The 27,997-nt window shown below is 35.3% G+C and overlaps 4 protein-coding genes and 1 non-coding gene across 6 annotated transcripts; 3 read left to right on the top strand and 2 right to left on the bottom strand.

The window, feature by feature from the left end:
• The first annotated feature begins 4 nt into the window (after positions 1-4).
• Positions 5-2,251, top strand: LOC132600011 (uncharacterized). The gene is made up of 2 exons (XM_060313149.1): positions 5-230; positions 1,088-2,251. Exons 1-2 carry the CDS (start codon positions 62-64, stop codon positions 1,327-1,329), a joined length of 411 nt encoding a protein of 136 aa, XP_060169132.1. The 5' UTR covers positions 5-61; the 3' UTR covers positions 1,330-2,251.
• Positions 1,664-2,014, top strand: LOC132644430 (uncharacterized). The gene has a single exon (XM_060361026.1). It carries the CDS (start codon positions 1,664-1,666, stop codon positions 2,012-2,014), a length of 351 nt encoding a protein of 116 aa, XP_060217009.1.
• A 189-nt stretch (positions 2,252-2,440) lies between the features above and the next one.
• Positions 2,441-2,512, top strand: TRNAD-GUC (transfer RNA aspartic acid (anticodon GUC)). The gene has a single exon. It is a non-coding gene; the product is annotated as a tRNA-Asp (tRNA).
• Positions 2,513-3,136: 624 nt separating this feature from the next.
• On the bottom strand, positions 3,137-10,862 carry LOC132645650 (uncharacterized). Of its 2 annotated transcripts, none has more exons than XM_060362755.1 (16): positions 10,706-10,862; positions 10,515-10,605; positions 9,781-9,955; positions 9,593-9,698; positions 9,298-9,380; positions 8,573-8,599; positions 8,283-8,449; positions 8,036-8,146; positions 7,348-7,428; positions 7,146-7,210; positions 6,163-6,219; positions 5,605-5,676; positions 5,255-5,503; positions 4,381-4,496; positions 3,600-3,695; positions 3,137-3,473 (listed from the first exon to the last, which is right to left on the bottom strand). In XM_060362755.1, the coding sequence occupies exons 1-16, from the start codon at positions 10,754-10,756 to the stop codon at positions 3,323-3,325; spliced, it is 1,698 nt and encodes a 565-aa protein (XP_060218738.1). In that variant the 5' UTR covers positions 10,757-10,862; the 3' UTR covers positions 3,137-3,322. The 2 variants fall into 2 exon arrangements, with proteins under 2 accessions (XP_060218738.1, XP_060218739.1); XM_060362756.1 differs by having other exon boundaries at positions 9,781-9,873; positions 10,706-10,738.
• Positions 10,863-20,312: 9,450 nt separating this feature from the next.
• On the bottom strand, positions 20,313-21,098 carry LOC132644429 (PKS-NRPS hybrid synthetase cheA-like). The gene is made up of 2 exons (XM_060361025.1): positions 20,801-21,098; positions 20,313-20,686 (listed from the first exon to the last, which is right to left on the bottom strand). Exons 1-2 carry the CDS (start codon positions 21,096-21,098, stop codon positions 20,313-20,315), a joined length of 672 nt encoding a protein of 223 aa, XP_060217008.1.
• Between the last annotated feature and the right edge of the window lie 6,899 nt (positions 21,099-27,997).

The following is a 27,997-nucleotide window of genomic DNA, read 5'->3' as shown; positions in this document are numbered from 1 at the left end:
TTCAATAGAAATAACAACACATACTCTTGCCTGAAAACAGAGAGTTCAAGCAGTTGAGAAAATGGCGGAAAGGAACATGAATGGTGGATTTACACCACTGCTGGAAGAAAGACCGAAAGAACCATGGAAAGGAGGAGAGGTAGTGAAGAGCATAATGTGTGCAGGGCCAGATGCCATCGTCACTTCTTTCTCCCTCGTTTCTTCCATCTCTGCCACCCATCATTCTTCTGGTACGTTACTTCTCTTCCCAATTCACCATGCTGCTTGTTAAGTGGATAGGTTAAATCCATTTATGGCTTCCTGGATTTAAGGGGTCTGTTGTGTGTGGAACTCAAGTAAGATCGTTCCATAATTTAGCCTAAACATTAGAACTATGTGCGGCGGAAGGGAGCCTTGGAGCAACAATAAAGTTTTCTTCGTGTGACCTATAGGTCACGGTTCGAGCTGTCGAAGCAGCTACTAATGTTTGCATTAGGGTAGATTGTAATGTCTACATCGCATCCCATTGGGTGCAACATGCTTTGTGCATCGGGCTGCCCCTATTAGAACTATACATGGCATACATCATCCTTGATGGCTAGGCTTGTTTGATGCCTAGTATGAGGTAATAAGTATCTGGTAGAATATACAAGCTAGCAAAGGCACCATCATTATAAAAAAAAAAAAAAAAAGTTTAAACGTTTGAGAGGGGGATACTTTTGTTATTCAATTATGTCTTGATGGTAGTTAAAGGATGTGTATAAGTGCAAGCACAGTGAGAGATTGTAGTCAGTATATATGAGATGATATGATTAGTTACATTATTGAAAGATGTTGTGGTTTTTCTTATTTCTTTTTTGTTTTGTGTTTGGTGGGGACAACTAGGAGGGAGGATACTATTATATTTGTTCATAATCTTAAGAAATCCAAGGAGTTCTTTCAGCTGATAATGAATGCTCAAAACTAAGACACACAAATTGGAAAAGAGTTACATTTGATTCCAAGGTCCTAGCTTTCTCCCATTAACTTGGATGAAATAGCCAGGGCTTGTGCAAATGTGTGTATGAATGATTGCAGCTCATAGTGTACATGTTTCTTGTTGTTGCAGTTGATGTTTTAGTGTTGGGTTTTGCTAATCTATTGGCTGATGGAATATCGAAGGGCTTTGGGGATTTTGTGTCCAGCAGAACTCAAAGGGATGTATCTCCCAAGAAGAGATCAGCCACTGAGTGGGATGTCATCAACCAACACTGTCCCCAGAAGCAGGGATTACTTCAACAGTATCAAGCACTTGGAATGGATGTTACTGATGCTAATACTGTATGCTTCTGTAACTATTTACATCTATGATCTTTATTTAGTGCGCGTTCTAGTTCCATCTACTAATTAATAGGAATTGCAACATTGTTGTGATATACAGTCAAACTCGGACCTCTCTGTTAACATTCATCCTCTATAATAACATTTCACTATAACGGCCGACTCTTCTTTTGGAATAGATTTTTCATGCTATGTTATTTTCTATATTCTCAATAACACCATTTCACTATAGCAGCAAAAAATTATACGGATGAATAACACCCGTTATCGAGAGGTCTGAGTGTAGTTGTTGTCTCAATCAATTAACAATCTCTATTTGCTTGGGTGCAAGGTGGTGAACATATTTGCTAAGTATAGGGACATAATGGTGGACAAGAAGATGGCAACTGATAAAGGATCATTGCCACAAGAGGAGGTTGAGAAACCATGGCGGAATGGGCTAGTAACGTGTGCTGCCTTCGTTTTATGTGGCTGTGCCCCTCTTCTGGCATTCATTGTGCTCATCCCATTCACGCACAATAACACACACAAATTCGTAGGTGCATCTGTGTTTTCTGCTGTTGTGCTTGCACTACTAGGTATTGCCAAGGCCAAGATTGCAGGTCAGAGTTGTCTTCTCCCCGCGGCCCTCACCCTTTTCAATGGAGCCATTGCTGGGGCTGTTGCCTATGGTATTGGTTGGACACTTAGGAATGTTGCTAGGCTAGAAGACTGATACCCACTTGAAATGGATATAGGATTTAAAGTTGATGAGTTCCACAAACAACAACATACTTAGTATAATCCCACGAGTGGAAAGTTGATGAGTTCTACATCGAATAATTATAGAAGCACTTTAACGGATAAGCAAGTTTGTTTATTATTATTTCAAATTGTAATGCAAACTTGTGCTGTTTTCTCGCGTCTCCAACAGTATAGGAAGTAATAACTTGAACTATCACGCATTACTCTATAATGCGATTCATTGTAAGTTTGTAAACTCCACGGATCCATTACAGGAAAGGGATAATGTGCAACTTCGAATTGACAAATTATATCCTTTATGGAAATGACAAACTGATTCGAGGAACTTTTGACACAAGCTTTCAATGAGTTCGGAGGAACTAACAAATAAAACATGTTTGAGGACGGAAGCATCAAGGTCGTTGTAGTATAGTGGTAAGTATTCCCGCCTGTCACGCGGGTGACCCGGGTTCGATCCCCGGCAACGGCGTTGTTTTGATTATTTTTTTGTGTTTTTCTTCTACAATAAATCCCTCTAATTGGTGGTGTATAAATATCAAAGCGGTTCCATCTTTTCAATTTTACTACAAAAGATTTCCCAATACTTAGTTTAATAATTTTTCTTATTTCTTGACAAATCATACAACAAATATCATACAACAATACCAACCAACGGAAAAAGGAAAAAAAAAAACATCTTTAAAATAAACATAGTTAAATTTCGTATGAGAAATTCGTCATAATCAAAGTGCTTGAATAGTACCACATGGAGTGACAACAAAATTCAAAGTTGCAAAGTCTACATAATCTAAATAGAAGTAATTCATTTCTACCCAAGAGCCTGCCCAATACTTGTTTTGAAGAAATTGTTGGTAGCAGGAAAATGATTCAACTCTTTTGACATTCAGATTCATTTTGTTTTGTTTAAGAACTACTCGATCGTAATGCAAGTTGTTTTGGTGTTAAAGTGATAATCAACTATTAAGCCCTTTTGAAACTTGACGGGACTTTCAACAGTTCATCAATAACCCATAAGATAATTTTGCCAAGAGTATACAAGTTTAATTAATTTGGAGGATCTTGAATGATTTTCACCTAAGTGATATAAGTAATGCAGTAGGGAAAATTTTGCTTTCACATTACTTCCACTTCATTCTCTTTAGAGTATAGACTGAATGGTGCACATAAATTGGTAAATGCAGCTTTTTGCAAAATTTCCATAACTCGGTATTCTTTATTCTTTTTGATAATAGTATCAGGGCCAGCTAATACACCTCGACTAATCTTGGGTTAGATTTATCTAGAGTTCCTCAGTTAATGCTAATTGCAATGCTTGCTCTGCTTCCTTCAGGAAGAGACGAGTTAGTTGTTTCTGCCCCCGGCGATATATTATGCTGGATCGCCTATTTCTGCTCCGCAAATGATTCTGGACAGTGCCATTCGTCCCCGACCTGCAGTGAACCACCCTATAAAGTTAGTTTTAACAAAGTTAAACCCGCATGCGATTCTCATGTTGATAAGTCAAGTTATAAAAACTCCACTCAAGGTACAAGTTCGAGAGTAGCTTTCGATCATACTCTATACGTTCTTCTGGAATTTCTGCGGTGCAGGCTTTCTCAAGTAATTCAGCGTCATTCTCCTCTGTCCCTGAACCCTCTTCCAGATCCAACATCCTTTGACCAAACAAAGTTTAGAGAGTAAGCAGGTGAAAAAAAACTTTATTGTCAACTGTTAAGAGATACGAGTAGCAAAAAGAATCTATAAAAAGCCTTTCCCTTAGTCCCGTTTTCCCAACAAATTAGACTAATTCACAAAATTGGATCAAGACGGAGCAGAGCCTAAAACACAGCAACAGCTTTTTCCTGAAGATCCTGGTTTTTCTACCCAGATTTCTCTATGTAAATCGGAATGATCAAAGTGCACGTTCTGTTCTAATGATCACAGCAATTGTTGTTATAGATGACTCTTAGTTTCTACGTCTGAATCTGCATTTGTAACCAACCAACCTCAACAAACCTATTTTCCCATTGCATTATGGGAAAATAAAAAATATGAACCAGCAAGAAATGTAGCAAGTGTAAATAGATGAGCTATTTCAACTTTTTGGCTACAGGGAGTTATTTAGATGCTCTTCCTGACATTTCATGAAAATTTTCAGGAAGAAGGATGGTAAGGAGGATACCATAATCAGAATTTGGCTGACTCTTTGATTTCTGTTGATCTGTGATCTCTTTGGGGTTTGAGAGGTGGGGAGGGGCTAAATAAGCAAATTCAAGACCTTAAAATGCACCTCTACTCCATAATAACTTTGGTGCTACATTACAACTGGCAGCATGATAGTAGTAGGAAGAAGATTACTTCATGTTAAGCAGATCAACAAGAAGTTGCAAAGCTCCAGAATCTCCACAAGCCTCCCATATTGCTGCTTGAACTTCTGTGTCAGTTGGCTGCCTTTCTCCTCCAGAACCAACAAGCTTTGAGAGATATAAAAAAAATTAGTGATCTGTACCAGTAAAATGGTTTTCTCTTGCTTAAAAGCTTAGAAAGGTTGACAAGACAAAAAGTAAACCAATGGAGAAAAGCAAAACATACTACTCCCACTACCATTTTATGTCACACTCTTTCATTTTAGTTCGTTCCAAAAAGAATAACACCTTCATATATTTAGACACTGATGGTTTTATAGCCACAGAAATGCCATGGCATGTTTAAGACCAAAAGTTCCAGAAGTCCCTCTTCCTTTCTTAACTTGTGCTCTATCAAACACCTTCACATACAATAAGACTGAGGGAGTAATAATGAAGCACCTGTTCGCGCCTTGGTTTCTCAGATGGCTCGAAAAGGGAGAGCAGAAATTTAAATTCCATGCAACCTTTTAGTTCATTTTATAGCAAATTTTATACACAGCCTTTAACATGTCTCTCAATTGCTCCTTGAGCAGTTATAATTAAATTCAGAAAGAGCATTTCAGCAGAGAGCTCGCTAATTCATCCAGTTCATATCCATTACACATGATTTTAGAAGCATTTAAAAGGTGTAGACGTCTAGTTCTCAACAATGGAGCAAATGAATCTACATAGTCGCAGAAGTCAAAGGAAACAATCTAATTAACAGAAGTGATCATGAAATTTTGTGTGATCAAGTATTGACAGAACCGAAACTTGAGTTGCAGGAACTGTCAGCAAAAAAAAAATGAAAAGAACCAGGAGATGTTGCTGAAGATGGATCTTACCTCCTCAAGTAGGGAAGAAACACGATAAAGTTCATCTTCTTTCATTGCTACTGTTCTTAATGCATTCAAAAAATCTGCAGGAAAAACTAGCTTATGCAAGTAAGAGGGTATCTTTCGTTGACCACTCCAACTATAATTGCAAACTTGACTACTGATGCATTTATCTTTGTCGTCCGCAGATGCGTCAGATGGAGGGAAAAATCCACGATTTAGCAAACTTCGTGGTAAGAGACATCTCAATTCAGCTTTCTGCAGACAGAAATGAGCTTATCACTGCACATAGAGATACACCAAGCCTGCCACTTGTTTGAGAGTTCCACGAGATCATTTGTAAGACAAAGTCTGCTGACCTGTGCTTCAAGAAGTTGAGCTTTGGACTCAGCAAAATCTACGTTTTGAATAGCTTCCATGGGATAATTAACCTGAAATTTGTTTTCCACTTGCATATGTTTAATCCAACTTAATACTATCTGTTATTTGACCAGTTAAAGAAGGTAAACATCCAAACCAAAAGAACTTGATGAGGACCGTCAGCACTTGATTCTGATCCATATGGACCTCTTAATGCTCAGTGCTCCATGAGGTTCCACTCAAAGAAGACCTCTTAACGCTCAAAGTGTCTTGATGAAGCACATTCAATTATAGCTATGAGGCTTGACATTAAACATGGACTGAACAGCATAACGAACAAAGGCCCTAGCTTGATATGTTTTTAAAGAATGCCAGCAGACATCCACTATACTAGGTGAAGCCCAGATTTTAATTAAGACCTTGAATACTGCAATTTAGTCGACGCAGACCTCTACTTCTTAACATTGGCCATGTTATAACATGAATGAAGACTAGATCAAGCATGTGTTGCAACCAGTAATGATTCATAATACTTAATATTCGTTCAGATAGGCTACCATGAGATAGTCATCAGGATTATCATTCATGACGAATCCATACAGGTACAGCAGTTCCTGTCACAAGATAACCACCTATGTTAACATGAAACACAAAAAGAATAAGAACAGGAAGAAAAAGAAAGATAAACCTATTCTCAGAATTATGAAAAGGATAAATTGACTTTGGTAGATGGTTTCAAAAGCCTAATGCAAAATCATAAAGCGTATGCTTCACAAAGTTAGATTTAATGCAGTAAATTGCAATCAAGCAGGATACCAACTGATAACAACTAAATTAGCAACAGTACACTCCATAAAAAAAACCCATTCTGTCTCATACTTTGAGAACCTTGCATGTAAAATTAAAAAAAAAAAAAAAAAAAAGAGAAAGAGATCACAGATCCTTTATTCTGGTCCGACCCCCCCCCCCCCCCCCCCCCCAGCCCTCCACCTTTCTCTGCCAGGAAGATTCATTCTTTTCCTTCTTCAAGTAAAGAAGTTAGACTGAAGTCTGTCAAACATCGACAAACAGCCTAGCCAAAACAAAGATCCAAAAATGCTTTTCTACTGCTTTATGATCCATAAAAGGGCAATAAGACTAAAAACTGCATTATTTTCTACTTATTACACCTAAGCCTCCTTGTGCTGAGGGTCTACCGGAAATAGCCTCTCTACCTCCCAAGGTAGGGGTAAGGTCTGCGTACACTCTACCCTCCCTAGACCCCACTTTGTGGTATGTTGTTGTTGTTGTTGTACACCAAAGCCAGTTAGACATCAGGATTGGCTCACTAATGTAACAGCCCAGCCACCATTTAGGAATGTAACTTTCTGTCTCAGCAGATCCACTTTAATAATAAACAATGATGAACAGTGGTAAACATACTAAAGCTACCAGATAACTCATCAATGGCAAAAGGCATCATCAGCACAATTAAGCAAAGCAATGTTTCATTTGCTAAATTTGGTGTATGAAATCTCACATAACAGGTGAATCAATGTACCTCATTTCCCTTGTTACCATAGCTAATTGATATCTCTTTCTCAATCTGGGAAGGATTTTCTCCAGCTTTTTAATCAGGAAACACACGAGTTAGTTGGCCAACTAGCAAAGAGTGCATAGTAAATAAAACATATACTAAGAAAATTATGAATTATTGTTTTGAGAATGTAAGAAAATTATGAATTATTGGTTAAGGATTCTACCAGAAAGAAGGTACATGGAGAAAGGAACTCCAGTTGTTGATCCTGTTCCATCAACTTCCCATGTTGCTGCAGCTTTGAAATCTATGGAGCAATTTTAACAGAAAGCGAAACAGATCAACATCAAGAGTTCTTTGTGATCAAACAACTACTACGCCTCAATCCCAAGTTAATTGGGGCCGGCATATGAATCCACACTATCCATTTCAAAATAAAGCCAAAATCATAATTTCTTGGAAAGGAGTTTGCAGAAGAAGGAAGGCTAGTTGAATAGAATCGACACAGTAAACAACAGCTGCACAAGTCTTGCAATTGAAGTCAATCTTGTGGTACTTTCTCCTAATTGAAGAGAAATGCCTAGAATAAGTTTCTTTTATGGTCCTGGAGAGACAAGATAGCATTATATATGCATGATGTATCTACACATTTGAAAAAGTTGAAGCCAACGGAGAAAGGAAACAGGTGAAACAAACAGCCCTTAGATGTTACAGATATCAGGGAAGAAACAAGTCAGGAGACATCTTTTAGCTCTTTCTGCATATTTGTATTTCGGTGACCGGTTCCATTACACATGCATATAATCACATTGATCAGTTAGAAATTATTAAATAGTTCAAATAAATAATTGCAGAGCAGAATTTTCAGAGAACTAATCCAAGAATAGGTGGTACCAAGGGACTGCTAGATTTACCATGGTTGCAAAAATCAATGCCTGGTACCAGACCTTCCACCCAAACGATCTCTCCTTGTGAGATGGAAGCAGCGGAAGCAACTTTATCTTGGAGCACATCATACTCGGGTACTGAAATCATAGGTGCTCAAAATTATACACAGAACTAGATCTCATACTACCAAGAAAGAATAAAATTCCTTTTTTTTTTGGAGAGGGGAAGTTGCTGGAAGAAACATATTCTAAAGACAATGAGCATTGACCTCACCTTTTGCAGACTCTCCATTAGATAAACTGCCGCAGCCATTAGCAAGTGTCCCAGAATTTACGACTTTGCTAGAACTGCCGCTATCTTGTCCTTCTGAATCCACAGGAAATATATAACCGCGTGGAAAAGGGATATTTAGTGCTCGACTCCAAAATATGGAGTTTGCCCTGTGATGTCCAAAATATTAAAACGTGTCAGCAGCTTACATAAAATTAATCTAATAGTGAACTTTGAAGATGAAAGCCATTGTTTAGGACGAGAAAGACTCTAGTTTTTAGACAGGTGCGTACCAGAGAAAGTCTTCAAATTTCACATCTCTGCCAAAAAGCAACAAGTTATGAACTTGTCAATCATAAGTTTAAAAATCTAAAATTAGGGTAAGAGTTCAAAATAACTGAGGCACTTATAAACTCCAACACATCATAAAACCACAAGACCAGCACATTGGCTGACGAAGCCATTCAATTTCAAAAGGAGAAAGTACCATTCGTATGTAACATCGTTTGCACTAAATCCAAGTATACTAATATCATGTGTATTCTCCACTGCACACTGGTGAGCAGCATATAGCTTTCTATCTAGCATGAATTGTTGATCATCACTCCGACAGTGAGTATGTGTTCAGCATAGAGAGAATCATGCAGGCATGGACTGCGTATAATGTCATTTCCAACTGACGTAACGTTGACAAATGAGAAGATTATGATTCAAATTACAAGCAAAAAGCCAAGGGTTTAAATAATGACAACAATAAAACTGCGGCTACCAAGTTTTCTTGTATGCATAGGTAAGAAGCGGTCAACACATTATGTAAGGTCCTTTGAGCCGAATCTAAGCACAGTAATTCTCCACTGTAAAGTGGTGATTACAGTATGTAACTTCGTATTTGGCAGTATTGTATTGCGCAGGCAATAGTAAATTCATTTTTTTATTTTGATTTTTGATTTTTGATAAGGACAGGCAAGGGTAAATTCTACACTCATCACTAGTTATAAAAGATTGATATGGCACACACCTTTCTGGATGTCCATCGAGAGTTAAAAGCTTCTCAGCCAACCTCTTCACCTTTTCATCAAATAAAGACTGCAATGTTTTCCTCTGCAACAGAAACCTGCCTTAGGTCACATGTGCTTGAAAGTGAATGTGGAGAACGGGTTAAAATTCATGCTAATTTAGTTAAACAATTAGCTATAGAGGAAAGGAATGTCTCCAACTTATTTTATTAAGGTCACAGTGGCAGGTACGAAGGATTTATGTATGGCCAAAGAAAAAGACCTAATTAAAACTATGCCATATACTAAGAAATATACCTGCAACTGTGTAGCCCGATACAATGTAGTTCCTTTAAGCTCTAAAAGCTCATCGTCAGAAAACCAAAGTGGATTTCCAAATGTGGTTGGGAGCATATCAAAGTACCTGTTGTCTTTTAGCAATTATTGCCACCCCAAAATGCATTAATTTCTATCTAAGAATGAACACTGATTAATTTAATACTTACGGCTTCCATGAAGAGTTTTCTCGTAGGTGTTCCACGGTTAGAAATAAGGTAATCAAGAGTCTGTCATCTACTTCCCCTTCCTCGAGCATAGACCTACATTCAGGTCCAAGAAGAGGATCTTGAAGTACCCTCATTGGAGTTATAGCCAAATCTAATGGAACCACCAGTAGTATCCCTGATACAGTTTGACGAAGCAAAATAAGCATGCACAATCGGGACATATTTCCATCTTATTCCTCTATAATTAAAGTTCTACAATACAAACGAATAAAGTCCCAAGATACAGGACTCAATTAATATTTCCTTCCATTATTTATATAAGTAATGTTTGCATATTTAACTTGAACACACCTTTAAACAACAAAATCGTATATACACAAGAAAAAGATAAAAAATAACTGGGACAATTGATATCCAAACAGCAGTAAGCCAAACAAAAGATCATGCCTTTTAACCCGTAGCAGAGGATAATATTAAAGAACAAATGATGCTAGACTAATATTCAATCAATCAATCAAAATATTCACAGGCTCAAGAAAAAACCATAGAAATTTAATGATTATCAAGAAACAAAATGGACAACAGAAACCAAGATAAATAGAAGAGCTCTCTATTAATCTGAGCTTACTTTCTTATCAACAATTCCACATTCAATTACCAACCAAATAACCAAGCAATGCTGCTGCAATAATATAAAAGCAAAATAGAAAAATGGCAAAAGTTCAAAACTTTACCATCAGATGCATGGTTAGAAGAGAAAATTCCAAAGCCTTTAGTGGAATCACTGTATTTGATTCTGCAACCACGTAATTCTACTCTGTTTAACTGAATTTGAAGTCCAAGTTAGTGAATAACCCATTATTACTTATGCAAAATAATGGTAAAGGGTATAAAGACAAATTTCCAAGAAACAATTTTGGGAGACCTCTTGCCATTGAAGAAACTGGTGGAGCTTTGCTTCTTGAGGAGTCGCCATTGCCCAAGACACTGTTCAAGATTCTGTCTTCTGTGTTTCTTCTTCCAAGGAGACAAATTTTGTCTTGTCAAGGGTCTTGATAAATTGATTAGGTTTAGTAGCATACCCTCAACTTTGGAACAAGTTAATAATGCACCCCTTGTGATTTCCAACCCTACTTAAGAGCCCCTTGTAATTAGATTGAATGAATTAGGTAATACTATCTCATAGTCCCCTCTTATAATTAATTAATAATTAATACTATCTTATGACCTAATGATTTATCTTGATAAGTTTTAATGAAATCAATTTCTATTAGGAAGAAGGATGGAGGAAATCATGAGCACACTAATAGCTTGTTTGGATGGTTGTTTTGTACTTTTAGTTTAAATACAATGTTTGTTTTTATTGTTATTTTAAATTATTATATCATATAGGTAAATCTATTGTTATGTAATGATGAAAAGTCTCATTTTATATAACGACTGATTTGATGTTATCGCGCCATTACCTTATTATTCTTTCTCATTTTGTCTCTACGTATTATATAGTAATCATATTTTATCTTTTATCATACATTTTTATGTTAGCTCTATACTATATCCTACTTTTCTTGTAGGTTTATCCTTCAAAATTTTGATGTTTAACATTATGTAATGACGAGAAACGATACAATTTATTCAAACGTTATATGTATCAAAACAATACAATACAATACAACACAACATGATATAATATGATACATTACGAAACATTGTAACAACCATCCAAACAAAGTGTAAGTGAGTTGAAAAGTCGGTATTTTTGTTTGATAATCTTCATTAAAAGTCAAAACGCTATATATATTTCAATTTAAAAGAATATATTACTAAGGGTAAAATTATACTACTAAATACTTCTATAATATGACTTAATTACAAATACACTCCCAATATTTTAAATCAAAAAATTACATCCCTACACTTTTCTACTCAAATCTTATTTTGAATAATATTTTCATTTTACTAGAATGTTAAGCATTTAAATTTAAAACATGAAGTATATTAAAATATAATTATTAAACGACAAATTAACACTACATGTAAAAGGCGCATATGCATTAAATTTTGTGAAATCTAAGAGGATATCATTATGTTGAGAATTTTATTCATACTTGATTCAAAAGATAATAAACAATTTTGGAAATATGTATCTTTCAAACCTCTTGAATAGGACGAGAATATTATTTAATAAGATATAACAATTATTAACAATGACTCTCTTGCACTTTAAACATATAAGCTATTTGTATTTTTTTTAAAATTATAATATTTTATCTTATAAGAATTATAATAGTTTTCTTATTTAATGTTCAAATTATCTTAATTATATTAAGTTAGATGACCGTTCCTTTATAAGGTTTTCATTATATAAGGAGATTTATTGTTTAAAAAACTAGAGATGACATCATTATATTTATTTAGGATTTCTATAGGACATGAAAGAAATTGTTTGATTTTAAGATACAAAAGGTATATATGTAATTGAGTCATATTACATAAGTGATTAATCATGTTTACCATGTATATTATATGACCACAAAAAGCTATATCTTTTAAGGGGCCGCTTAGTTGTCAGGAGTAGAATTCCTAATCTAGAGTAAATTTAGAATTATATTTATGTAGTGTTTGATTATTGATATTAAGTATCTAGTAGCTCAGTTGGTTAGCTATCTGAATTTTCACCTTTGTTGGTGAAGGTTCGAATCCCCACGTTGTAATTCCCTACCCCTTATGTAATAAAACAATTTAAAAAAACATATATATGTTAGGTAATTCTTGTACATAAATTTACACCAAAATCCTTGGTATATATTATTTATCTGACATTGAACGTAAGATAATAATATCACAATCAAAATGAGAAGACTACCCCAACAAAAGCCTTTTTCATATTGTATCCTTACTGAACTATTTAAGACTAAAATTGAAATAAAAACTTTATCTAAGTTCATTCAGCTTCAAACCAAACACAAGTAAAAGCTTGTATATCATATTTAACTCAGTGAATCATAAAGCACTAGTTGCTTGTTAAGAAAAAAAATTGGATCTAATTCAGCTCTTAAAAATAACTCATGACTTTAAAATTATCAAAAACCCTATAAGAAGATTACCACTCGTTCCATTAATTAACCAATAAGATATTCATCCTTCACTTGGCAAAATTATACCAGGGTAATCATTGCAATTTGGAAGATTTAGAAGTCTCATAATCTTTTCGTAGGTTTTTTAATTTGCTCATAGGTTCCTATTACCGGGCTCAACATACCACCAACTCCTCTTTCCCTTTGAATGGATAAAACGTAACACTACAAATCCAAGTACTTCACGCATGAAAAAAGTTACATTACGAAATTCCATGTAACATGTTGTGAATGAGACAGACCAAAATGAGGCAATTGGGCCTGTGAGTGGTTTACGCTAGGATCAAATGATTAAATAGCCCAACATAAGGTTATTGGACTGCCATTGGGATCCGGATTGAGGTATGCATCATGCATGTCGAAGAGTTACTAGACAAGAGGAAATATATATAGTTGTCATAATATTGGTTTGTGCGATGAATAGGGATGTGCGTGATGATTATATATGCTTAGGTAAAGACGGTGCTTCTCATCTCTAATTTTCTCTGTGTTTCTCATCCCCTTCTTCTACTATCCTTAGTTACTTTAATTTCAGTATTCTCCATTATAATTTAATAGTTTGAGTTTTGCAATTACTATCCAAAAGCTGTAATTATATGCCCGTCCTTATTAATATAGTGTAAAGTTTGGGTATTTTTACACAACAAGAACAAAACTAGTTTTTGCTGATTTATTTCCCCATATTAACTAGCCGTGCATTATTATGATCAAAAAGCCTATACTAATGATTTCTCATGTACTTACAGTAGTATTCAAGCAAACATTCAAGATGGGGCGAATTTAGCATGGAATGTAACTCAGTATTTTTGTTCAACCCTTTGTATATGTTTTTAGAGACTCATCGACTATCTACGTATACTAAATTTCAGAATTCATAAACTTCAAAGTCTAGATTTGCTTTGCATTTAAGGGACGGCCTTTGAATTCACCTGTTTGGCTTCAACAGTTTATGGTGCTAAATAAGTTAGTAATTATCTATTGGAGTAATCATTTGTGCAAGCTAGACGCAAAAAGTTATTTCATGTTACAAATATTATATACTAGAGGCTCTTAGCCCGTGCTGTGCACGAGCCCAACATAAAAAACTATACTCCTTTCGTTTTAATTTAGGGAAAAGGACACTGTGTGTTCACTCAGTCAAACTAATCCCACATTTGATCATTGTTTGGGTTTAATCCCACCAGGAGTCCGGTCGGCCCAAATTAATGCAAAAAATGGCCGGCTCATGCCTAACATCTATTTCCCCAGCCCACGCCTAACGTCTAGTTCCCCAACCCACCCCTAACGTGTCGTTCCTCTTTCAAATGGGTTTCTTCATAACTGAACCCCAAAAAACACATCTTCTCTTTTCAAAAACATAACTGAAAGGGGTTTCTTTTATCTTCTATTTTAAATCGAAATTGACAGTTCTCTTCACATAATAATGCCTAAGCGGAAGTCACCAACAAAAAGTAAGTTGAAGTTAGCAGGTAAAGAGGTGAAATACGACACTAAATTTGTTGTTGTGGATAATGATTTTACTGAAACTCCCATTCTTAGAAAAACAGGGGCAAAGAGTGTCGATGATATACCCTCTGGTAAAGTTATAACTAGGTCACAAAGTAAAATGGGGAGTGATTCTGGCAAAAAACAATTGAAACTTCAAAAAGGCAATGCTTCTAAAAGGAAGCGAGCAGTGGGTGGGGAAGCGAGCAGGGACCAAGATGATGTCGGTCCTTCAAAGAAAAGAAAGAAACCTATTCGTCGGGATGAGGATGATAAAGATGATGTTGGGTCATCAAAAAAGGTTCTTGTGAAGAAGAAAAATTGTCGTAGCAAGCCTGATTTGAAGGTATTTTTAAAAAATTTGTTATTTCTTTTTTCTCTGTGTATTTTTTAGTGTATATAAGATGAGATGTATAATATCTGTATATTTTAGTGTATACGAGATGTGTAATATCTGTATATTTAGTGTATATGAGATGTATAATATTTGTATATTTAGTGTATATGAGATGTCTAATATCTGTATATTTAGTGTATATGAGATGTATAATATATGTATGTTTAGTGTATATGAGATGTATAATCACATCGTGTATTTGTATTGCAGCTTTGGGATTTCTATGTTCGTCCCCGTGATCGTTTCTCGACTCGAGTTAGTGTCCACACAAATTGTCTCATTGTGGATAAGTTGAAATCCAAATTGGATGCTTCGATAATTCAGATGTTTAAAGATACATATTTTGGTTATTTTTTAGATTTGCTACCAGTTTTCATCCAAAACCAACTTATACATGCATTACTGCTTAGGGAAGTTGTGTCGGATAAAGATGATGAGATATGGATTAGAGTGAGTAAGACTAGGTTACGCTTTGGACTTGGGGAGTTTGCTCTAATTACCTGCTTAAAGTGCACTGGCAGTGATAATAAGAATTATCCTCTTGACTAGCCAAGTCGGTTGATGGCAGCGTATTTTCCTTGTATGTTGAAGGTTACAAAGGGTGAACTGGTTGAATATTTTGACAAACAAAAATGACAATTTGATAAGAATTCATTAATGATTGCTACTTTGTACTTCATTCATACTTTTATTTTCTCTATTACAAATATTGATGTCATAACAAAGGATGATTTCTTGTTGGTCGAGACTGGTGATTACAAATCATACCCTTGGGGGAAAGTATTTTTTCGACTATGTTGGAGTCGATGAAGAACAGGGTTTGGAAGATGAGTAGCATGTATCAGTGTGGCGGTTTGCCTTTGGCTTTTCAATGTTGGTTTTATGAATATTGTGGATATGCCGATAAAAATCTTGCTAACCGGATAGGAGATAGAGTGCCACGCATTCTAAATTGGTCTGTAGGTGATAATCAAAAGGTGACCTACAAAAGTTTGAAGAAATCATTTTTAAATCTTAGCCGAGATGGGGTAAAAAGTTTTTTATTTTATTTGAATTTATTATCTAGTACTTGATTTCATGCTCATTTTTTTGTTTTGTTTTGTGTCATGCAGGTGGTTTTGAGTAATATTGTGCCATCTGATGTTGAAAAATCATCGTTCGAGTTGCCTGCTTTTGAACCTGTTTGTAAAGAAGATGAAATTTGTGTGGATGCGAGTTCTCAACAGAGTATTCCGTCTACTAAACTTCCCAAAAAGCATAAAGCAACCATGAAAAGTGATGATTTGACACTACTGAGAAGGTATTTCAACGTGGTATATATGTTGTCTGAATTATATTTTTCAATCAGAGTAGTAATTTTTTTGTTAATTTTGATGTCCTGATTTTTGCCCCTTTTTTTAAGCTATCTGGTGAGGTTGCCACAATGAAGGAATTAATGGGTTCCTCCTTCCAAAAGATTTTTAAAGCGTTAAAAATAAAGGATGATGTGTGAGAACAACGTGATAGAAGAGAGGAGGACCACCATGATAGTGACGGGGTCGGTGATGATGGGGTTGAAAAAATGGATGACATACTAGGGGGCATTCTATAGGTGATGATCATATGGTGAACGAGGAGAACAATGGTGGGGAGGAGAGAAAAAATAACAGTGAAGGTGATTTGTCTGATGCCCGCGCTAACAGTGAGAGTAACAGGGAGAACAATGGTGGGGAGGAGAGAAAAAAATAACAATGAGGGTGATTTGTCTGATGCCCACGCTAACAGTGAGAGTAAGGATAAGGGTAATGATATGTTAGAGGATCAGGTAGGTGAGAGTAAGAAGGAGGGTGACGATGTGTTGGAGGATCAGGTAGGTGAGAGTAACAAGGAGGGTGACGATGTGTTGGAGGATCATGTAGTTGAGAGTAAGGAGGAGGGTGATCATGTGTTGGGTGAGGATAAAAACAGAGGGGAAGATGCATTCTGGACCGCTATCCCTGATAGTGAATTCTCGAAATTCACTCAGCCTGGTAGTGATAAAAATGATACGACTACGGAGGGGGTTGATAATGTGGTCAAGGATTTTGTGGATGATAAAAATGATAAGACTACGGAAGGTGGTAACTGGGGTTTCTCTAAAATCACCGAAGGTTTTACTGACAATTTGACTGCTTCAAAATGTAATAACAGTGGGGATGAGTTAGCTGATAACATTGAGGAGTTCGATTGGGCTGCTATATCTGATACCGAATTCTCAAAACTTACCCAACCTAGCAGGGGTAAAAATGTAATCGAGGGAGCGGACAAAAATGTTGTTATTACAAAGTTAGAGAAAAATGTGGTGGAGGATTCTCTAGAACGGGACAAAGGTGTTTTTTGTTTTGGACGACACACCTGTAGTGGCTCGTAGACCCCGGAAACCAGCTAAGGCATGTGAATCACCATATGTGACAAATTTTGAATCTGGTGGTAGTAGCGTGCAAGGTCCTGTTGCGCCTTTAACTAAGCGCATTTTCTCTACAAAGTACCCCTTCGAAACAAGTGTTGAACTTGCTATTGATTTCGAGTTGTTAAAAAAGTTCAACAATTTTGTTAATCGGTCGATACGAGTGAAGGAAAAGTAATGTTCTATTTCTGTTTTTTTCCACTTTATGCTCCTTTTTCCCCAATTTATGCTTCTGTTTTTGTGTTTTTGTCCACTTTATGTTTTTCATTTGATTTTTTCTTTATCATGAATTCTTGCAGGCTTGTTTATTCAGAAAAAGTTAATAAGCTGAAAAAGATTTTTGACTTTGGAGTTGCATCTATTGGAGAAAGAGAAATGTTCTTCATACTTGCATATCCCGAGCAACCACTAAGTGATTCAGTAAGGTTTTTTTTTTTTTTTTTGTAATAAGTGTATATTAATTGTATAATAAGTGTATACTAAGCATATCCTGTTAAAGGCAGTTAAGCCTTCTTTTTGTATAATAAGTGTATATGGAGTTACATATACATTTATGAAGAGTATATACACTTTTTATAAATTTATTAAGCGTATCCTGTTATAGGCAGTTAAGTTTTTTTTTTGTATAATAAGTGTATAAGAAATGTATAATAAATGTATATGCATTTACATATACATTTAATAAATGTATATACACTTAATGTAATAAGTGTATATAGCAGTAAGAGAAATGTACGCATTACAATTTGTGTGTTTCTTGACTATGTGTTTTCTTCACATTTTTCAGCATATTGATGTGTTTTTTTTATTATTTGAGGAAGAAAGGAAAATATGGAAGTGTTGATGCTTCATTGAAATTCACAACAACTGATTGTTGGTTTAACTGCTTGATACAAACTATGGACAAGCAATTTTTGGCGAAAAATAAAGATGTCAACCTTATTACTCAAGAAGATCCAATTGCTGAATATATGCTGGGGTATTTCATGAGGTGCAATGTGCCATGGTAAACTGTTGATGATATCTTTTTCCCTGTAAATGTTACTGAGAATTAGCATTGGATTTTAGTGAGATTATCTTTCTCGGACTTTTGGGCCAGTAGGAGTGATGGAATACCAGCACCTGATTTTTAGATCCGGATAGTTGATGGATTGCCAACCCAAGCTAACACGTAAATTACTACTGATGTTGTTTTTTCATTATGCATTTTGTTTTCTTTTTAGATTTTTGTACCAAATTTGTGTGACTTTTTGTTGCAGGGACTGTGGTATATTTGTTGTTGTTTTTGCTGAGTACCTGATTCAAGGCATTGAAATCCCCAAAGATATAGATGATATTGATGCTTTCCAGAGCCGATATGGGGTACTGTTACGGGATTATGGAAAAAAGAAACAAAGTAGAAACACAGTTAGTGATGATGAGTCTACTGGTAGATTGAAGCTTGGAGTGATTTGGAGAAGAATTAGATTTTAGGATAGTTGCAAATATAGTAGGTGACATATGTTAATGCAGATACAATTGTATAGTTTTTGTTGAAGAATCTGTTTGGATTTTACCTATGTTTGAATATTATGTCAATGCGTAAAACTCAGTGTGTTAATATCATTCGTTCAGTTTCTTGTTCAATGTCATTTTCTTCAACATATTTTATTGGTTTTATATTTTCTGTATATATACACAATTTTTGTATATATATGTTGAACATATATAGTGAACTTTCCTATGTATAAAACTTGTATATATAAGCTGAAATAGCTTGATGTGCTCACGTATTGTGGTTGTGCGTGCACTTGGAGTAACACTGCATACCAGAAATGGAAGCACGCACCTGGTTTTGGTGCAACTGCAGTGGTTGAGAATTTGAACCGAGGCTATTCCTTTTCTGGCACACACATACAAAAGGTTTGTATATAAGTTGTATATTTTCTATATATATACACATTTTTGTATATATAGTATATATTGAACCTGTATACATAAACCTTCATACATAACCTAATTTTAGACTTGTTTCATGTCCCTACTGCAAGTTTCAGCACTGAAGGATAAAATAGCAACGGATTGGTGTACCTGTTGAGCAGCAAAGATTATTTTTATACAAAATAGCAACACAAATGCACTTATACAAAAGGTATAGAAGAATTAACACAATCTTCCAGCAAACAGTGCATGGGAAAAAGTAGCTTTTTTATTCTAAAAAATCAGAGAATAGTAGTGTAAATGCATTATCCGGCAACATTTTTGCAACGTAAACAGTTGCTTCATTCAAACGAAAAATAGAACAAGAAACAGTAAAGCATTTTTTGGAACAACATTTGTTAGATTCTTGTGGAAGCATTTTTGCATGTCCTTCTGTTGTGCCCTTTTTGTCCACACCGACCACATGAGATTGGATTTGAAGTAGCAAAATACTCGAAAATTCCCTTGTATCGTTTAACCCTTGGTCTACCTGGTCTGCGAATCCATGTCAATGGTTTGACTATTTGATCTAATACCTCTGTTGGAATGTCCCATGCACTCTCATCAGGAAGTGGATTCACTGGAATTTCATATGCCTTCAAAAAGTATTCTCTGGTGTAATAAGCAGCGCAATAATTTTACACCTCCATATGTGTGTAGCTCAATACCGCCATAGCATGTGGACAAGGGATCCCGTCGATTTGAAATCGTTGGCAACTGCACTTCTTTTCACGCATGCACACTATGTTGCGCTTTTCACCATCCATAACTAAATATACATAATGAGTTGAAGCCATTACCTGAATTTTTTTCTAAATGTCATCAGTAAACGGGCCGGGGGCTGGGGGGAGTAGTCAGGTATATGAAATAAAAATGAAAACATAATTTTTTACCGTCATTTTATCCGACAAAATGATATTCGCCTTCATTATTATGTTATATTTGTTCCCTAATTCAGTAAATGTTGCTGTTGCATCCTTTCTGTTGTCATTGTTCCATCTCATAACCAAGTCCATCATGAATTGTAGCAAACTCTTGATTGGCAGGTCTCTTGCATGTCTAGTTGCTGAATTTAGGGACTTCGCTATATTTGAAGTTATCACCATGGATCTGTTTACTGTGGAATGAGCTATGGACCATTTTTCATAGCCAACATCGAACAGGTAACCCTCACCCTATCATCGATATTGTCCATATCTTCCATGAGGCGATCAAAATCTGCCCTCGTGTATGCATTGTCCATTGCAAAGAATATGGGCTTTAATCGCTCATGCTCCATTTTGAATCTACCTTTGACGTTGTTCCATAGGTGGTAGATGCAATTATAGTGAGGCACATCTGGATATACATTCGAAGCCGCCTTCAAAATGCTATCATGCCGATCAGAGACTATGCACATGTTGTCCTTTTCACCGTAAGCCTGTTTCAACTTTCGAAAAAACCAATCCCATGACGCATTGTTTTCAGAATCAACAATAGCATATGCTAGTGGCAGGATTTTACCTGAATTAAGCAAATTAGAAAGAATCAATATTGTACTGACAAGCAAAAAATATATTAAAAAGATTCTTTGAACTGAACATAATAGCATTATTCAAACATGTCAGTAAAACTTACCTGCTGCATGGAGTACAGTAGCACACAGCATGGTCCCCGCGTATGATGATTTAAGGAAAGTCCCATCAACCACGACAGCCGGTATACAATATTTCCATCCTCTGATTGATGCACTGAGTGCGACAAAAGCATACAAGAAGTGCCCGTCTACTGTTTTGTTTAACGTTGTGAAAGACCCTAGATTTGTCTTATTTACCATATACGGAAAAGCTTGAAGTTTACGATAAGATTCAGGTGGCGAACCCCTTAACATTTCAAGCGCCTTTTCTCTTGATCTATATGTTTTCTTGTAATTCATCCTAATCCCCGTATTGGTTTCTCATGTCTTCCATGATTTCTGCTGGAGTGTATGTTGATTTAAGATTGACATACTTGTTCTTCACCATTTTTTCAATGGTTACTGAGGTAGCATGACGTTGTGACAACATTCTCTCCACAATTGGGCAAGTATGAACATCAATGAACTTTCTCACCTTGAAGATTTCTGAATCGTGTAGACTTGAAGATCTAAAAGACCATGTGCATCTTGTATCGACACATTTAAGAGAATACCTATTTAAAACACATATAATACACTTTATATACACAAATGATACATATTATATACATAAATCATACAGTTTTCTATTCTACACACAGGGACCACTATGCTCATACACACTATGTCACGACCCGGCTAGGGGCCGCGACGGGTACCCGGGGCTAACCGCCGAGCACCGCTCTCCTTAATACTTATTTTACTCATTAGATACTCCTTTCATAATTTATAGATGAACCATGGGAGAATCATACTTTACAAGGAAACATACTTGCTTTATATACATTTGCCATACAACTATCAAAATAGTATATACATATAGTAATATCATGTGGAACCATCTAACCCACACTGCGCATCTACGAGCCTCTACTGACATGCTATACAATGGACGGAACAAGACTCCGTCATGCCCAAAATGAATGTATATGTATGTATATGTACACAAAAGAGAAACCATAGGCACCTCCGAACAATGGAGTGCTCTCAACAGCTGACTGCTACTATGGATCCGGATCTAGCTCGTCTCCCTGTCTACCTGTGGGCATGAACACAACGTCCAAAGAAAAGGACGTCAGTACGAACATTGTACTGAGTATGAGAGGCATAAATAATGAAGAGAGAGACAATAACAACATAAGGAACATCAATTTGAACATATGAGACTGAATCATAATCATAGGAAGGATGATGCATGCTGTCTTACTCATACTCATTATCATATCATGTATGCATACCATGCAAACTGCCCGTCCATGTCGGAACGGTGTGATCATCAATAATACAAGCCCGCGTCTAGGCCTCCCGCGTCCGGGGTACCATCTCATGCCGCCCACTAGTGGTGTCTGTCCATGCCCGAGAGGGTCATGGTGTATCCGTGTAGCCGCCCGCCGAAGCGGTGTCTGCCCGGCCAACTAGGCGCGGTGTAAATGCAATCATGACATGCTTAACATAAAATACTTATCATCATATATTTTAAAAATATGCTTATCTCATTATAATACATGTATAGGCTCATGATCATCTGTACTCTATCGGGGTGACGTAAGGTCGTGATCCCCCGACCTCTTTATGGAGCAATTTCTGACTTTCTGCCTCACCTCGAAGGAATTAGTACATGAGGTGAGTGTAGACAAAGAGGACATAATCATCACTTTAGCACTATCATATCGTGTCTCTTAGCTCATATGGATGGTCATAAATATAGGCTTCTATTAGCCTTATTACTCGCCTTCAAAATACCACACACACATTTTATCCTTATTAGCCTATTTTGCACATGCTAACGGAAAATTTCCGAGGTGTAACACACTATATACATAAATGATACATATTATATACATAAATTATACAGTTTTCTATTCTACACACAGGGACCACTATGCTCATGCACATTATATACACAAATGATACATATTATATACATAAATCATACAGTTTTCTATTCTACACACAGGGGCCACTATGCTTATACACACTATATACACAAATGATACATATTATATACATAAATTATACAGTTTTCTATTCTACACACAGGGACCACTATGCTTACACACATTATATACACAAATGATACATATTATATACATAAATTATACAGTTTTCTATTCTACACACAGGGACCACTATGCTCATACACACTATATACACAAATGATACATATTATATACATAAATCATACAGCTTTCCATTCTACACAACAGGGACCACTATGCTTATACACATTATATACAATTTTTATACATTACAGATAGGGAATCATACCTTGTAAACTGAAATCTCTCTCGTATTGTATAGTTCTTCATTACGCTACATATTATATCTTTGTCCCAATACAGTTGATGTTCTGCAATTCCCTTATGAAGTGGATCCTTTATTATTTTTTCCTCAACTGCTATGTCCTCAAAATCATCTTCACTTCCATAATCAACCATAATAGCATCATCAATGTCAACTCCTTCCACAACCATAGGAAGAACCTGTACTTCTTCAATCAAACTATTTTGTATAGCAACTGAAGTTGTTCCCAACAACATTCTATTCGAACATTCAACAACATCTTTTAATGTTATGCATAGTGGATATTCATTTATATCTAAGTTTTTTTTCTTCATCGCCATACACAATCGGACACTCATATCATTGTATATTGGCATTGATCCGGACCTAACTACATACTTAATCTCCATTAAAGTTGTAGTTGAATCCTTATCTAATTGTGAATCCTTATCTAATTGTTTGTATATCTCACCAACAAAATACTCATAACTACGGTCTGAATTGTTTAGAATTCCATTAACAGTGTAATTAGCAAATTCATTGTTGTTCAACCATTACCTCCATGTTGTATCAAAATTGGAACCAAAGTTTGAGTTGAATTTGCAACAGAAGACATCAATGAGTTGAATTTGCAACAGAAGACATCAATTTCGTGATTTCAAAACCCTAGATTTTGTATCAAATTGATTACTACGGCTGTTTCCATGTTTATCAGTCACCGAAGGAGGAAATCACATCTTATAGGTGTTTATATAAGGTTGAAGTTGAGTTACTGAAGGAGAAAATCACGATTTATACGTTTTGGGTTTTATTTGACTTTATGGCTAACGGATGGAAATAGTTTAGGGGCTAATTTTTGGGTTTGGGAGTAGATGGGCCAGCTCGTGGGATTACTTATGACCCAGCGGCCATTTGTGTCCTTTTCCCTTTAATTTATGCGAATCTATTTTTTATTAGTCTGTGTGCTCCTCCCGTTTTAATGTATGTCAACCTATTTTTTTTTTATTAATCTGTGTAAAAAAGAATGATCCATTTCTATATTTAGAAACAATTTACCTTTATGCAATGATTTATAACCACACAAAATATATATGACTCATTTAACACCACAAATTTAAAAGTCTTCTCTTCTTTGTTAAACTCTCTGGCAAGTCAAATAGGTTCACATAAATTGAAATGGAGGGAGTATTTGTTATTATTGAATATTCTCTTAAAGTCTTATGTATAAACTAGTTAACAAAGCTGCGCTTAGGGCGGTGAGACATTTCTTTTTATAAATTTAGTTATAAAATTTAATAATATTAAAATTATAAATGATATACTGATATCTTTGTCTTGGTCCCAGCAAATCGAGAGAAAATACAAACTAAAATTATAAATCAAATGTCTAAGGATAAAAATAGACAGAAAAAATAAAACGTTAATGAGCAACCCTTTTAATTGGATGGAATTTTTTTGTAACGCCCCTTCCTATTTTATTGTTGTTCATAAATAATCTATTAGTTATTGAAAATTAAGGTTAATGTACTTGTATACAAGTTAAATATATACCAATAATTCTTATGTGAATAATAATGTAGTAAAAACAATACATTTTCTCCTATTCACAACAGATTTTCAAAAACTCGACTTGTATGTAATATTTGAACAATAAACATTACCACATTAGGAAATTCTCTCATAAATTATCCAACAATATGATTTCGGTTACTTCTCGTTTTTTTCTTAACTTGTCGTCAACTTCCGCGTTTTTATATAACTAACAACAAAAACATAATTAAGAAAATTAAAATCTTCATTAAATTAGTATTATTGTTGCCACCACCGCTCCTTCAATACTGATGTGTGTACAATGATGATTCTTCACGACCCTTCAATGTATAGTTATTTATATTCAGCTGTCTTGAATTTCCATGAATCCTTCGAGATGCATAACTGAACGTGACAAAGGGAATCAAATTGATGATCTATTAAAAAAAAATTCATAGACATGAGAAATTAGGATCCTACTTGCCTATTAAACCTTATAAACAAAATCATATTAACTCCTTAGTTTATAGCTCATCGACCTGCACATCACATAAATTTTAAATGTTAAAAAGACCAAAAATGCAATCACGCAAGCAAATAAAATATATTTACATTTATCATAGCAATTTTAAGTTATATAGAGACATTATAATAAAATAAAATAAAAGTAAATTTTCCAATTTCCGTGCTGCTTGGCAGAAAGTTAAGCAAGACAACAACTTATAAAAGTTTAAATAGAAATGGTTAACTTCTCAAAATTTCGACGGAAACTATGTTAGCATAAATTATTGGGTAAATAACATAAAAATTAAATAACCTCATAGATTCTTAGCTTCATAAATCTTCATATATGGCATCAGAAACAGGTTGGCCTACCCATCTGCAAAAGATATATTTTTAGTCCTTTTTCGGCCTTTTTTAAAATCAAGAAATAGAAACTTACCGGACATATCAAGGATGACGATTTTCAATTATTCTCTGACAACACCATTTATAAAGCTATCAAAATCATCATCGCCAGATACCAGGCCCAAGAAAATTGCATGTATCTTGACTATCTCTTTATCGCAAGTGCTGGTGATAGTTCCGAAGTTATTACAGATACATGAATCCAATTGTAGTAATCCTGCAAATCTGCAATTATTCAAAAAGTAGAAACTGAAAAGAATGTCCAGTAATCCCTTCCACACGAAGGAAAAAAATAAACAAAAGAAGTAATTAAGGAAAAATGACGGGGCAAAAGAAGATCATTTACATGGCCGGTCTCAGAATGCCACAGAACCAGTTCACTGGAAAGTTTTTGAAGCCTTTATTCATGTTAAAATACAAGATCGTACTCCTTGCTATGACTGTTCATTATCTTCATTTAGTACAATTGTTAACAAATCTTAATTGGCTTGAAAACTCTTCAGTTTCATTCTTATTACTCCTACAACAATAACCAACAGCAGATGAAGAGAGGGTAACGTAATTACGAGAATTCATATCGAACAGTTTTAAAATATAAATGCACTTAACATTTATGTTTGGGGAGCCTGATTAATGCAATTTTGGCTGTAACTTTCAGAGAACAAAAGCATTACTCAATAAAAATTGCATTACAATGAAGAAATAAACCAAAAAATGCCAAATAGCATTCTAGGCCATAGAGAGGTGACACATCACCGTGTCTAGGCCTAGCTTTATATTATATACAATATAGATTTAAGAAAGTAAATCAAATGACCTTTGTAAGTACCTTTAGAGATCCCTTTGCTTATTATATATTTTGAAAGAATGCATGGCTACCGTGTTGCCAAGGTTCTTGAAGAAACCTGGATGAGCTACGGCCTACGGGTGAACACCTTCCCTTGCTCCAAATTCCCAATTTGCTTGCTGCCAAAATTTCTTTTGCTTGAATACAAAATAAATGAGTACCATATATAATGAACACCTTAATCGTGCTATTTAATGTGAAAACGTAAAACAGCTTTAAAGAGTTGAAATTGAATGTGGAATATAGAAAGACAATAATGAGGTAAGATGTATTAGTTTTTCTGAAAGAAACCGAAAGAAACAGAAGGAAGAGAGAACCATTTCTTTTGCACGTTGCTACTAAAAGGAAATTGTTGTTTGTTTGGTGTGAGTTTTGCATCTTTAAAATTGAGTTTAATTGAAATGAATGAGTAGAATAAGGGAAGGTTCATTGCTATTACTAATAAATTTAATAAAAATTAATTACAATAATTATAGGAGAAGTGATGGCAAATATAATGCTATTAAATGGTGAGTGAGTCAGGTGGAGAGATGAAACCTTTAATATTTAATTTTATTTAGTAAAATAGAAAAATGAAGAGGAAAATGTCAAAAAATTGAGCAAAAAGATAAACGCCAATAGAGAGGTGCCACATCACCTTGTCTATGCCTAACTTTATTATTTATATAGATATAGATTTCTTTATTCCTCATTACTTAGCTCCTCGATCTAAATTTATATATGTGATTTCTTTTATTTTTATTTTTATTTTTATTTTATTTTATAGAATCACATCTTTCTATAGTTAGTATTCAAATCAACTTTAAATTTTTTATTATTTTTGATAAAATAATTTATAGCAACTTAAATATTTATAACTTATTTTAGATAATAAATTTCGATGGTTTTCCTTTCATTTTTAAACCGTGGTCAATTAAATATCATCACATAAATTGAGATGAATGGAATAATATTTATGATTAAATATTGACAATTGATAACTTCTATGAACATGGTAAAAATATTATTATATTTTTACCATGTTCATACAGCTGATAACTTGTATGGGCGAGAAATGGCGGCGTTATACTATACATGAGAAAGAGATGACTGCCATTGTGTATTGCCTTCGCACATGGAGACATTACTTGCTGGGGTCGAAGTTCGTGGTCAAGACTGACAATGTAGCTACTAGCTACTTTCAGACACAGAAGAAGCTCATACCTAAGTCGGCTAGGTGGCAAGATTTCTTGGCTGAGTTCGACTATGTGCTGGAGTATAAGCTGGGTAAGGGTAACATTGTCGCCGATGCCTTGAGACGAAAGGCCGAGCTTGCTGCCACCACTTCAGTAAGTTGGGACATCCGAGAGGCTATAAAGGAGGGCATGCAACATAATCTAGTAGCTAAGCAGCTTATGGAGTTAGCCACCCAGGGAAAGAAAAGGCATTTTTGGGTAGAAGATGGTCTATTGCTTACCACATGTCGGAGGGTCTACATTCCGAAGTTTGGAGCTATTAGGCGGCAGATCATGAAGGAGATTCATGACACGTTATGGACCGGTCATCCAGGCCAACGTCGCACCAGAGCCTTGGTTGAGTCGGTCTACTATTG

The sequence above is a fragment of the Lycium barbarum genome, chromosome 6 (assembly GCF_019175385.1).
Source record: "Lycium barbarum isolate Lr01 chromosome 6, ASM1917538v2, whole genome shotgun sequence".
NCBI classification, from domain to species: Eukaryota; Viridiplantae; Streptophyta; class Magnoliopsida; order Solanales; family Solanaceae; genus Lycium; species Lycium barbarum.
This window is presented reverse-complemented; position numbering and strand designations above follow the sequence as displayed.